At 38.3% G+C, this 14,422-nt stretch overlaps 1 protein-coding gene across 6 annotated transcripts in view; it reads left to right on the top strand.

Moving 5' to 3' along the window:
- The window catches only part of WWP1 (WW domain containing E3 ubiquitin protein ligase 1), a 114,801-nt gene that overhangs the window by 72,863 nt on the left and 27,516 nt on the right, over positions 1-14,422 (top strand). For all 6 annotated transcript variants that reach the window (XM_078072249.1, XM_078072251.1, XM_078072252.1 and 3 more), the window contains 7 exons: positions 4,334-4,429; positions 6,448-6,622; positions 8,933-8,987; positions 9,072-9,156; positions 9,286-9,414; positions 12,115-12,190; positions 12,298-12,369. In XM_078072249.1, the coding sequence (XP_077928375.1) occupies positions 4,334-4,429; positions 6,448-6,622; positions 8,933-8,987; positions 9,072-9,156; positions 9,286-9,414; positions 12,115-12,190; positions 12,298-12,369 (688 nt within the window). The remainder of the gene's footprint in view (positions 1-4,333; positions 4,430-6,447; positions 6,623-8,932; positions 8,988-9,071; positions 9,157-9,285; positions 9,415-12,114; positions 12,191-12,297; positions 12,370-14,422) is intronic.

Raw genomic sequence — 14,422 nt, 5'->3', positions numbered from 1 at the left:
TTAGTTAGGTCATTCATTCTAGCAGTGGTATAGACAGATTTTAGGAGTCAAGGAGACAAGTTAGGATAGCAGCCAGGCTGGTTTATAAATGAGAGAAGCAGACATTATGATTTAAAATGATAATAAGCACATAAACTTAATTCTGTGGGGGCCAAATAAATGCTTCAGCATGCCTGTAGCCACCATATGTGATCTTTGTGTTAGGAGACTTTTGTAGTAACCTACATAAGTGATTTTCAAGTTGCAGGTTGCACCCCATTAGCAGATTATGACCAGCATTTGAACACATAATTGAAGTAAATCAGTATAGACCAGAATAGAAAATACGGAAGAATGTTAGTTGTAGTGAGAGTAAACATTGTTTCCAGAAAGTTTATTTTTCTGGTGCGGGTTTGTGTGTATAAAATCTGTAGGTAAATAGCATTCTAGTACACACAGAGATGTTTATTTAAAACATATTTCTTATTCTGTGAACTGTCATCAAAAAAGTTCGGAAGCAGGGGTACCTGGGTGGCTCAGTTGGTTAAGTGTCCGACTCTTGGTTTTGGCTCAGGTCGTGATCTCAGGGTCCTGGGATCGAACCCAGCGTCGGGCTCCGCGCTCAGCCTAGAGTCTGCTTGTCCCTCTCCCTCTCCTCCTCACTCCTGCTCGCACTCTCTTTCTCTCTCTCTCAAATAAATAAATAAAATCTTAAGAAAAAAAAAAGGTGCTTTAAAAAAGAAAAGCTTAGAAACTTCTAATCCGGGTGAAAAATTAAAATAGCCGGGACTAAGGTGGACACTAGTCTCATAAGGTGATGATAAGATGTATCCTAGTAATTAGTTGTGAGGAGGCAGTAGAAAAGAAGAATGGAACCAAGGTTGATTCTTCTGGCTTAGGCAGTACTCTCTTTGTGTAACTTGTCCGAGTTAGCAGTTTTCAAATTTACATCATCTTCTCTCTTTCCTCAAAAATCTTTCTTAGTTCCTGTGTTTCCTCTCTTTGTAACTTGCTCAGCTATTTAGCTAATTACCAATGAAATTACGAGTGTTCTGAGAGAAGAGTATTCCAGTCTGGAGATGATGTTTGAGTATTATGCCAAGCATTATCTCACCCAAAGACCTTTGCATTTGCCCAGACTTGTGTGTGGAATGTTATTCCTCTGATATCTGCATGACTCATTCAGGTCTCTGCTCAAATGCTACCTTACTCCAGGGGCCTTTTCTGATTCCCCCTGTTTAAATCAGGCCCCTCTGCACCCATCCCCTTACCCTGTCTTATTTTTCCCCAGATTTTTGCTAGGAAAATTTATAAACATGCAGAAAAATTTAAAGAATTTGCCAGTGAACACCCTGGTATCTACCAGTAGATTCTGTAATTGACATTTTACTGTTTGCTTTATCTCCTGTCTCTTCATCTCTCTATCCATCTAACTTTTAAATGCAGTTCAGTGAGTTGCAGACATCAGTATATTTTGCCCTTCAGTACTTCAGCTTGTCTATCATTAACTAGAGTTCAGTATTTGTTTAAAGTTTTTTAGGTAAAGTTTACATACCATTTTGATGCGTTTGGACAAACACATACATTGATGAATAAACCCCTATCAAAATATTGAATATTACCATCATCCCAGAAAGTTCTCTAAGTACCTTTTTCAGTCAACCACTGTTGTGATTTTTTTCCACTATAGATTTTAGATTAGTTTTCCCTGTTACAGAACTAAGTATAAACGGGATCAGCATGAATTTTTTGAGTCGGGTTCTTCTAATCAGCATAACTTGTATTATTTTTCTTTGTAACACTTAAATCACCATGTGACATATATTTGTGTCTTGTCAGTTTTCTCTCCACTGGACTGGAAAGGGCTTTATTTTGTCCATTTCTGTACTTCTCGTACCCAAAACCATGCCTGCCATATAGCAGGTACTCAATAAATTTTGTTAAATAAGTGAATTAGTGCCCAATTAAATGATTTTGAGTGAGTGAACAACTGGGCAAAGGCTCTGGCTTGTAAATGCTTCTGAGGAAGTGGTTAAGAAGGTCAAAAACTGCTAAAAAATTTAAGTAAGATAAGAACTGAAAGGCACCGATTGAATTTAACAACAGATTATTTATTGTTGACCTTTGACAAAGCAGTTTCTGGGAAATAGAGCTGTATTCAGAGTGCTGTGTAATGGAGTGAATGGGAGGGGTAGAAGTGTGTAGAAAACATTTAAAGAGAGCTGGTATGTAAAGCTTTTTACCTGTGAACACACAGAGAAAGGAATGTTTGGTTGGTGGAAATGCGCGGGAAGAAATGGAGAACTGAGGGTTAGTTTTTGTTTTATAAAATGGGAGAGACTTTAAAGTTTGTTTGTTTAAATGGGAGAGACTTTAAAGGGTAGTCAGCTTCTAATGAGGAGGAGTCTGTGGACACAGAGGTTAGCAGTACAGGAGACAATGAGGTAACTGTTCTTTGTGGTTTATGAGAAGGCAAGTCTTACTATCTGTCCCATTATCCAAGTTTGAAACCGCTAGTTATTCAATCAGTAACTTAATTCAGTTATTTTATTGTAATATATTTCACCAAATCCTTCCATATTTACTTACTCAAGTGTGCTCTGGTCAGAATTCACAAAGGGATTGAACTTCATTTTAGCTACTGGTGCTTCAGTGAAGGCCACAGAAAGGAAGAGAGCAATAGTAATTTTTTAATAGATAAGTTTAACAACTTAAATGATCCTGAGTCAGTTGTGAACTTGGGCATTTTTATTGTTCATAGTTACTTCTGAAGCATTTTGTGACTTGTGTTTATTGGATGCAGCTTAAGTAAACTTTTAATTTTTTTACATGTCTTTTTTAAGTAAGTATGTGTGTATGTGTACACCTTGCTTAGGGAATAGCTTTAATATGTATAATCATTGTGTAAGAAAATAATTTAGGGGTGCCTGGGTGGCTCAGTGGGTTGAGTGTCTGACTCTTGGGTTTGGCTCAGGTCATGATCTCAAGGTCATGAGATCAAGCCCTGTGTTAGGCTCTGTGCTCTGCTTGAGATTCTCTCTCCCTCTCCTTCTGCCCCACCTCCCACTCTGCTCTCTTTCTCTCTCTAAAATAAATAACTCTTAAAAAAAAAAAAAAGAGTTGGGCGCCTGGGTGGCTCAGATGGTTAAGCGTCTGCCTTCGGCTCAGGTCATGATCTCAGGGTCCTGGGATCGAGTCCCGCATCGGGCTCCCTGCTCCTTGGGAGCCTGCTTCTCCCTCTGCCTCTCTCTCTCTCTCTCTCTCTGTCTCTCATGAATAAATAAATAAAATCTTTAAAAAAAAAAAAAAAAGAGTTTAATAATTAAAGGCCAAGAGGAATCAAATTAAATTGGTTCCCGGGGTTTAAGAGAGAGAAAAATACTTCCATTTATTTTACTTTCAATTGAAAACAAGAATGTTAAACTCAGAAAAAAGCAGGTTTTTATATTTTATATTTAACATTTTTCTTCTATACCATATTACAGAAAGAATAGAGAGGAAGAAACAGGAATCACAGAGGAGAAAATAAGAGTGGGGAAAATAAGAGATTGAGAATCTTTGAGATGGAACAGAAAAAGATGAAATTGGGATGTCCAAAAACTCAGGAGTTTTACCAGAAACAAGAAGGAGATAGTTGTATACAAAAAGAAGACACTGTATGCATATCGAAGAATTTTTGTGGAGCAGTGTCACCACATACACTTTTTTAATGCAGTTTCTGCTAAAATCTTTTAGATATGTATTTTTGAAATTGCAGGCAAAAGTGAATATTACCTCATTAACATTTTGTGCCTTGAGTGTCATATTAGGCTGAAAGTTCCTCTACTTTTGATTAAACTTGTCTTTTTTTTTTTTTAAGATTTTATTTATTTATTTGAAAGAGGGAGCACGAGCAGGGGGAAGGGCAGAGGGAGAAGGAGCAGCAGACGCCCTGCTGAGCTGGGAGCCCGATGCAGGGCTCAATCCCAGGACCCTGAGATCATGACCTGAGCGGAAGGCAGCTGCTTAACTGACTGAGCTGCCCAGGCGTCCCTAGATTTGTCTTTTCTGATGATACATTTCTGATAATAAATTTTCTGATGATAAATTCTGTAAATTAGTAACTTTTTAAAACTTTAGGTATTACTTTATCCTCCTTTGTTAACTATTTTATTGAGTTTCTGATACTGTTAATAGAAAGGGAATAATTAAGAACTTAAAAGGCACTAATAATTGGGAAAAGAAACTTTATATGTGTGTGTATATATAACCTTTTAAAGTAAGACTTATTGGTAATTTTCCTGATTATAAGAAGGAATGATTTTTCAGGTTGTCTTAGTTATCTTTTATTTTTGTTTTTGCATTTTTATTAAAGGTGGGAACAGAGAAAAGATCCTCATGGTAGAACTTATTACGTGGATCATAACACTCGAACGACCACATGGGAGAGGCCGCAACCTTTACCTCCAGGGTAATGTGGCATCTTTATGCATCTCCAGTTGTGTTTTATCATACATCTGATTTCTTAAACTTACTTATTACAACATAAAATGATTCTTTCATTGTGCATGTTATATTTCCTTCATTTACTTCTGTGAAAAATAATTTCAGTAAATGAGATTTGTTATATCGTATCTCTTCTACAGTTAGTCTGAAGGGGCTTCCTCGAGATTGTCAAACACTGGCATGAGTTACTGAGAGTAGTTAAGGAATTTTGGTCCAATTGTAGTGCTTGTCATTGGTTTTTAAGGAATGAAAGGCCTATTTAGGAAAATTCATATGTATGGTTCTCCAAAGATAGTGGTCTAAGCTATGTTACATGAGATTTAATGATATAAGAGATGTGAGAGCGGTTCAAAGTTATGATCTAAAAGATTACTATAAGTAAAATTGTATTACATTATGGCTAAAATTATAGAGGGTCTTAAATGAATAAAAATATTTCTATTACAGGCTAAATAAATTCATGCTGTTAGGCTGTCATTCACAGTCATTCACAAACAGATCTTCCTTTTCCTTTGTGTTCTTATCTTTCATAACTCTTTATACATATTATAGTGCTGATAGCTAGTTGAATTATATTATTTGTCTACTTTTTAAGATTTTATTTTTATTTATTTATTTGCCAGAAAGAGAGCACATGAGAGAGGGCACAGGCAGGGGGAGCAGCAGGTAGAGGGAGAAGCAGGCTCCCCACTGAGTAGGGAGCCCGATGTGGGGCTCTATCCCAGGACCCCAGGATCATGACCTGAGCCGAAGGCAGACGCTTAACTGACTGAGCCAGGCATCCCTATTATTTATATTCTTCTCAAACACTCTATCTGAGGGGCACCTGGGTGGCTCAGTCAGTTAGGCATCTGCCTTCGGCTCAGGTCATGATCTTGAGGTCCTGGGATCGAGCCCTGCATTGGGCTCCCTGCTCATGGGGAGCCTGCTTCTCCCTTTGCCCCTCCCCCTCCGTTTGTGGTCTCTCTCTCTCTCTCTCAAATAAATAAACAAAATCTTTTAAATACATACATACATACGTACATACCAAAAAAAACCCACTCTGCCTGTACCTGCAATATTTTCCTTATTGTCTTTGCTACACACTCAGAGTATCTGTCCTTCCAGATGTAACTTAAAGTCCACCAATATAAAACACAGTCCAAGTCCAGAAAATTCAAAACAAGTAATATTATTTTTGTGAGATTGGTTGCTGAAAGGATTCTTAAATCATTGTATGAGTTAATGGCACAGAGAAGAAGTGTTTGTGAGGGAGCTGAGATGGGGGTAAGTAGGAGAACTCTAGGCTTGCCTTGTCCCTCGAATAAGCTACATAACTAAGTTAATGGCACAAATTGACTTAACGGTTATCTGAACCTGGGAGGATGGAGCGAACTTCAGTTGGTGGCGAAATAGGAAAGGGCATTTTGTTTTGAGGGAATATTCAAACAAAGAGATGACAAAGTGAAACATACACACTTGGGACCAGCAAGTGAGTTGATTTGGCTCTCGTGTAGGTCCCTTGAAAAGGCTCAGGGGAGATGAGGCTGAAATGGTGAATGGATTCATTTTTAATGCCGTGCGAGAGAGCTGTGATGGGTGGAATGACATGACTGAATCTGCACTTGTGTTCAGCCGGATAACAGCAGGAAAGTTAAAGACCCGTTAAGAGTTGAGTTACAGCCCTGAACTTGGGCAGTGGCTGGAGGGGCAGATCACTAGGTGTACAGTGAGCACTCAGTAGCTTCTTAACCAGATAAAGAGAGAGGGTAGTCAGATTGATATGGAGACTATTCAGTCTTTGGCCCCTTTTTTAGACAGTTCTTAGAAATAATGTAGTGGTAGAATGGGAAGGCAATTTAGCTAAAAAAAGCAAGTTACATATTCAAAATTTTACAGTTACATTGTCGTGTCTCTGATTTTTAGATTATATGAGTGAACTGTTAACTAAATACTTTCCAGTTTCTGTTCAATTTTTATTCATGCTTACTTTGTTGGTGGTAGTTGGGAAAGAAGAGTTGATGATCGCGGCAGAGTTTATTACGTGGATCATAACACCAGAACAACCACCTGGCAGCGGCCCACCATGGAGTCTGTCCGCAACTTTGAGCAGTGGCAGTCTCAGCGGAACCAGTTGCAGGGAGCGATGCAGCAGTTCAACCAGCGATACCTCTATTCGGTAAGAGCAGATTGTGAGATGTCAGTACAACTCTTCCTCCAGGCATTTGCTCTTTTCTGCTTTGGTGATTTTGAAATGTTATAGACTGCACTGCAAGGTATTTTTTATTTACTCTTTAATAAATAATAATTATTTCTGATATACATACATACTTTAAGTTTTTTTTTCATTCTACTTTACTAACATAAGTACAGTTTTTGTCTTTATTAAGTGGTAGTTTCGTAAGTGAAATTTCTTGATGAAATAATTTGTCTTTCCTAATTCCCAGTTCTCTGCCTTTAATTGGAATCATTTTGTTTGCTTTAAACAAAACTGGTTAACTTACTTAAGACCAGGATTGCCATTTTCCAGATGTTCTGATTCCCATCCCAGATTCTCAGAAACAGCACTTTCATGTGGAGATAGTTTTGTCCGAAAAATCTAATGCTATCTGAAAATTTGACCAATTGATGGTCCATTTATTGCCATAAGCAAACATCCACAAGAAGATGGGGGGTAGGGGCGTCCTGGTGGCTCAGTCATTAAGCGTCTGCCTTTGGCTCAGGTCATGATCCCAGGGTCCTGGGATCAAGCCCCACATCAGGCTCCCTGCTCGGCGGGAAGCCTGCTTCTCCCTCTCCCACTCCCCCTGCTTGTGTTCCCTCTCGCTCTGTCTCTCTCTGTCAAATCAATAAATAAAGTCTTAAAAAAAAAAAGACGACAGGAGGTAGAGGGAAACCTTGGTTAAATAGGTTTGATCACAGGAAGTGGAAAATACAAATTTTAAGTACTGGGCATCTCTAGAGAGTGTTTTGAATCAACTTGAAAACCCAAAACGTAGAGGCTAGCAGATAGGGAGGAATTAGGAAAGACACAAAAAGAAAACTTAAATAACTCTTTTTTCATTATCTTGCCTCAGGCTGGCTCTTTCAGCTCCATTTTCTTCAGAGGTTAAATAATAAGTTCTCATTTGCAGGTTGACCCATTCTCCTGGTATTCTGTAGCCAGCATAGAGGGAGTGGGCCAACCCAGCCTACATAGCATCTCCTACTGCCACCAATTGCTGGTTCTTTGGTAACTTGTACAGAAATCTGTAGTAAGGTTTCGTTGTTTAGCTGTATATAGTAAACAAGAAATTATGTACTGTGTGCTTTTGTTCTGGGTCAACTTAGCTGTGTATGTGAAAACCTTGGGGAAACAGCAGAATTAGGTCATAGGGATGTAGTAGAAGTGTGTTCTCCTGCATAGAACATCCTTAAACAGGTTGAGGTGTAATTATCTAAGTATAGCACAAGTCTGGGATAAAAGTCCAGGCTAACACATACATTGGCTTAGTAATGCCACCTGGTACCCAGATTCTTTGTGCATCGCTACCATGCTTCGTGCTTACCTCGGTCATACAGAGCTGCTGCCCTTTGGGCTTCATTCCCCATTGTAGACAGGAAGAAAGGGAAAAGGGAATGAGAAGGGCAGATGGCTTTTATCTTGCAAGCCCTGCCTTTTTACTCGAAAAGGGATGCCCTTACCAGGGACTTCTGCCAGTGCTCACTGGCTAGAATTGGACGTTCTACCAACTCAGCTGTGAGGAAGGCTGGGAATGGAATATTAGATGGACACATTGCTACCTCAAACAAAACCATGGTTTGAGTGTCAAGGAAGAAGGCATGGGAAATGGATATTGGGTAAAATTAACAACATCTATTATAAGGTTATAAAATATTTATCAAGATGCATTAAGATGTATTTTTTCAGGTGATGATTTTTATATTTATCATTCTTTTAAAATTGGTAGTAGAATGTTTATATTTTCTTCTGAATATATTTCTGGGTTATAATATATGTAAGCATGAATGTTTTTATTTATGAATATATAAAAGAATACTAATATTAAGATAAGGATTTACTTGTATAAAGATGATACTGGATTTTAATGTTGGTTTTATTAGTAGGTGTGTCTTAAAGAGAACTGTGATTATTATTGTACTTTTAAATTATATTTTTCATTTAAACACCACAACTTTCTGTATGCTCTTCTGTCTCATTTCACTCCTAACAGATTATTGTAGAAGGGCTAAAAAATTAAATATTGACCTTAATATATTATTTCTAAATCATCTTAGAAAAACTAATGATTTTATCAACTGATGGATTCCTCTTAACTCATAACATTTTTAAATGTACTTTGTGTCTTGAAATCACTATATTCACATTCCTTTATCATATTTTTTAGAAAATCACTATAAAATGTGGTTCTACCAAGTATTTAGTTTATCTCTGCTTTTATATTAAAGTAATATTTTTATTTTTCCCTCCAACCCTTTCTCCAATCAGGCTTCAATGTTAGCTGCAGAAAATGACCCATATGGGCCTTTGCCACCAGGCTGGGGTAAGCTGATATGTTGTTGGTAAAAATATCTGAAGGTATATATAGTAAATAGTCATTAAATGCTGTGCTCACTCTATTTTTTAGAAAAAAGAGTGGATTCAACTGACAGGGTTTACTTTGTGAATCATAACACAAAAACAACCCAGTGGGAAGATCCCAGAACTCAAGGGTATGTGTGTGCTGTGGCCTTAGTTAAGTCATCTTACATATATCTGTAGATAGAATCAAGTAAACCTAGATTTGGATGTTTTTAGTACCTAGAAAATACTCACCTTGTGACTCTAACTTTATCTTTTAGCTTACAGAATGAAGAACCCTTGCCAGAAGGCTGGGAAATTAGGTATACTCGGGAAGGTGTTAGGTACTTTGTTGATCATAATACAAGAACAACAACATTCAAAGATCCTCGCAATGGGAAGTCATCTGTGTAAGTGAAAACCTGAAGTTCTTAAATGCTGTTTAATGAGGACATAAAAATTTAGCCTCAAGTTTAGCAACAGATTATACTTTGTGGATCAAGAAAACCTATATAAGTAAGAGCCCGGTATACCCATCTTTGCTTTACATTACTACAGAATGAATTTGTAGCACATAATGTGTTAATAATAATGATAGCAAATATTTATCTCGTGATTGCTATGTGCAGAGTATTGTTCTAAGAACAATGTATAAACTAGCTCATTTTATTTCCAAACAACCTTAAATAGATACTATTATTTTCCATTTTTCAGTGCAGAAACTGAGGCTTAGGGAGCATAGCTAACTTACGCAAAACCAGACGGAAGGGAATAGAGCTGGTTTTAGACCAAGGCAGTCTGTTCACAGAGAACTGTGCTCTTAACTGCCCATCATGCTACTGTAATTCATGAAGGAATGAGATGTTAACACATTTGAATTTTCCAGATAAAAGTATCTTAAAACAGAGCTCACCTTCATCCTTACTCTGAGGTGTGATATCTTTGCATCACTAAGAAAATAGAAACAACCATAAAAGGGGTTTTTTTTTGTTTTTTGTTTTTTGCAAATTCCTACTGTCACATCTGCCCACCTCCCAGCATCTGTCTTCCTTCTTGATCCTATGGGTGAACTATCATTGTTCCTATCAAAGGCCAGTCCCTTTGCTGGCACTCTAGATCTTGCCCCCTCTTTCCCATTTAGTTGCTCCAGCAGTTACCATCTTTCTATCCTCCATCGTCAGTTTTTCTTCTTCTACTGAATTATTCCTCCTCAGCTGCTGTTTCTCCTCGATTAAAAACAAATAAACAAAAGCACAGCATTTTACCTTTCAAATTAATTCTGTGAAAATTCATTTTTATTGCTGCCCTTTACAGGAAAAGTACCTGAAAGCATTGTCTCTACATTGCTGTGTCTGATTTCTCTTTCAAACAGACTATAAGGAAGTTCCACTGACCCTGAACTTTTTAAGGATACCAGTGACCTCCACATTGTTAATTGTTAATTCAGGAGTTGGTTGCAGTCCTGTCTCATTTGATTTAGGAGCGTTTGACACAATACATTTCTAGCTACCTCAGCTTCAGAGTATGTCCAGAATCCACTTAGGTCTCACCGTGTCCACTGCCACCACATGGTCACCTGAAGTGGTGCCTCTGTCTCTCTGCTTTCTTTTTTCTTTTTTTAAAGATTTTATTTATTTATTTGAGAGAGAGAGAATGAGAGAGAGCACATGAGAGGGGGGAGGGTCAGAGGGAGAAGCAGACTCCCTGCCGAGCAGGGAGCCTGATGCGGGACTCGATCCAGGGACTCCAGGATCATGACCTGAGCCGAAGGCAGTCGCTTAACCAACTGAGCCACCCAGGCGCCCCCTGTCTCTCTGCTTTCTACCCCCACCTCGTATAATGTTATTCTCCATACAGCAACAGGATTGACTTTTTCTCTCTTTTTTCTATTAAGTATAAAGTCATTCCTTCACACAAAAACTTTTCAGTGATTTCCCATCTCGGAGTGAAAAGGAGAGTCCTCACAGTGGCTTCCACTGCCTTACAGAATGTGACCCCTGTTAGCTCTTCAATTTCATCTCTGTTTTCTCCCCTCATTCATTCTGCTTCAGCTTCACGGGCCCCCTAGCTATGCCTCAAGCACCTGGGCTTTTACCTCTGGGTCTTAGCTTTTATTCTGCTCTTTCCCCAAATATGTACATGACTTAATGCCCTCCATGTTTTTGGTCAAATATTAATTTGTCTGTGAACTCAACGCTGTTCACCCATTTCAGAATTTTAAACTTCTCCCTATACCACTCCATATCTTTTTTACACTGCCTTTCTCTCTCTCTCTCTCTTTTTCCTTTTTGAGGAGCAGGAGTGATAAAATGTTTATCCCCTTCTAACACACTTCATAGATGGTTTACTTATTGTTTCTTGTCTGTCCCCTTCACTGGTATATAACCTCCACAAAAACAGGGTTATTACCTGTTTTATTAACAAATAACACTCTCATTGGTTAGAAGAATGTCAGGTAATACTATATATTTCACAAATATTTGTTCAATGAATTCACTTGAACCTAACAACATAAGAGAACATTTTCCATCCATTCCAAAATGTTCCCTAAGATCATGAAAGTTCTTTGTGCTTGTATCTTAGGCTCTCCCTCAAAAGGCGGAAGCCTCAGGCCTTCTCAGTGTGAATTGAACCTATCCCTCCGTGCCACCCATTCTGCCTCTTCCCTCACTGATCAGTTGAGCCGTGTGACCTGGATGTCACTTATTCTTAGAAATTGCTTTTGCTTTGCATACTGTCTCAGCAATGTTTCTTTCAGTTTGAGATTAGGTTTAAGTTGTGGTAGAATTTCCTTCCCTGTCTCTTCTGTCTAGAGCTTCTATCCTCCTTAGATTGAAGTATTATCAAAGGTTTTGTTTTTTTAATAGTAATAGACTTTAATATTTCATTTAACTAACTTCTTTACAAAAGACCCATACATACATACAATCTCACTCTTTGTGTGTGTCCTCATTGTGCAAGCCTCTTGGCCCACCAAATGTATCTTCTCTCCCAGCAAATAACTTTCCTGTGGTCATTTGTAGGACTCTGGTATACTCCAGTTTCATACTGAATATTACATATCCAATTTTATTTTGAATTAATATGTGGTTTCTTTTTTTTTTCTTTAGAACTAAAGGTGGTCCACAGATTGCTTACGAACGCAGCTTTAGGTGGAAACTTGCTCACTTTCGTTATTTGTGCCAGGTACTACAGTGGTAAATAAATCTTATGTTCATAATCATTTAGTCTTATCTTTATACTATACCTATACTACAGCTTACATGATATCACGATATTATTTTTGTTTTTAGTCTAATGCACTACCCAGTCATGTAAAGATCAATGTATCCCGGCAGACACTGTTCGAAGATTCCTTCCAACAGGTAAGGAAGATTTTATCAGAATAAACAGTTCAACTTGTCTGATTATATCCTGTATATATATTAAGGGAGTTAGGGTTTAGAAATTTTAAACCACGACTGCCACTTACTGAGTGTCCATTATAATAATAGTCATAATAAACCCCATCATGTGTTGAGTGATTGCCATATGCTTGGCGCTGGCATCTTACAGGTATCATTTCATTTCATTCATCCTCACAACATCCCTTTGTGATAACTCTTATCATTATGTCCGTTTTATTTTTTTATTTTATTTTTTTAAAAGATTTTATTTATTTATCTGACAGAGAAATAGCGAGAGAGGGAACACAAGCAGGGGAAGTGGGAGAGGGAGAAGCAGGCTTCCCGCCGAGCAGGGAGCCCGATGCGGGGCTCGATCCCAGGACCCTGGGATCATGACCTGAGCCGAAGGCAGACGCTTAACGACTGAGCCACCCAGGCACCCCCATTATGTCCATTTTAAATGAAGCTTAAACAGTTTCTGGAACAAGATGACACGTTTTGGCACTTTTCTAAGACTTCATTAACTCAAACAAGTCTTGATAATACAACCAAATTAAAATTAAATCAGTATAGATACTCTATTCCATGTAAGTATCCATCCCTTCAGTAATCCTGATGTTCATTCTTACCTCCTGTAGGTTTCAGTTTTAAAGGTTAAGATCTCAGAGAGACCTCGACTGAGCACACTAGTCAAGATGGGAATCCCTGCTCACCTCCCTCGTAGTCCCATTCTAGCCCTTTATGTATTATTTTCAGTAACACTTAGCACCACCTGACCCATTTTATTTGTCTCCCTTACTAGAAGGTAAGCTCCATGGGAGCACAAACTACTTCATTTACTGCTGTTATGCTTAGTACCTAGAATAGTGCCTCGCACATAGTAGGTATTCAGTAAACATTTGGTGAATGAATAAATGTAATATGTCTGCCTTTCCTGAATCATCTGCAGAATATTTAAAGATAAAAAATCAAAATATTATCAGTTCTTTTTTTCTGATGATGTGGAGAATTTTTCATAAAAGTCTTCTCATTCCTGCCCCCCCCGCCAAAGTATTACAATGATGAACTGAAAGTCCCTGTGTATACAGGTACATAGGGACTTTTTTTTTTTTTTTTAAGATTTTATTTATTTATTTGTCAGAGAGAGAGAGAGCACAAGCAGGGGAGGCAGCAGGCAGAGGGAGAAGCAGGCTCCCCGATGAGCAAGGAGCCCGATGTGGGACTCGATCCCAGGACCCTGGGATCATGACCTGAGCCGAAGGCAGACGTTCAACCGACTGAGCCACCCAGGCGTCCCGGTACATAGGGACTTTTACATAAACAAGCCAAAATGAAATAGCACTCCAAAATCAGAGATGTTCATATCCTAGCTTAATTTTACTAGCTGTTGGAATTCGGGCAAGATACTTAATGCAGCTATTATCAAAACATTTTTTGGTTTGAGTTAATAAATTCTTAGCTTGTTCTAAGCTCTATTTGAGCTTTCTTATAGTAAGTGTACATCCAGATTCATGAAAAACTTTATTTTGCTTTGTCCTCTGGTGTGGGGAGAACCATGGTCTGTTTGATGTGCGTGACTGCCTATGAGGCGAAGTCCTGCTGGTGAGCTGTGCTGTCACCCAGACATGCCGGTCTTGGCTTTGGTTTTGCCACGTGTGGTGGAAGTAATTCATTGTTATCCAAAAGTAAAGCCTGTTTGCTAGAATCCTCATGTAAGCCATTAAGGATTGTGAAAATTGGGTATACATATTGTATAAATTCTTTGCTTTAGCTGAGTTCGTTTCCTACTGAGAAATGGTATATGTGGTATAAGCAGGACCCAGAACAAGCTCTTTTGCTTCTCATCAAATGTTGCTAGTTAGAAAAATTTATAAGTCACCTTTTACAAGATTTTGGTAAAATTTGGGGAGCAACAAGGGAAGGAATATTTTCTAAACTTAAAAGCTTTCTGTGTCACTCTTCCTCTCTTGCCACTAACCCAAAGTAGAACTACCATTTAATAGTAGAAGAGGGGAAAGAGATTTTAGAAGGT

This window comes from Halichoerus grypus, chromosome 5 (assembly GCF_964656455.1).
Source record: "Halichoerus grypus chromosome 5, mHalGry1.hap1.1, whole genome shotgun sequence".
NCBI classification, from domain to species: Eukaryota; Metazoa; Chordata; class Mammalia; order Carnivora; family Phocidae; genus Halichoerus; species Halichoerus grypus.
This window is presented reverse-complemented; position numbering and strand designations above follow the sequence as displayed.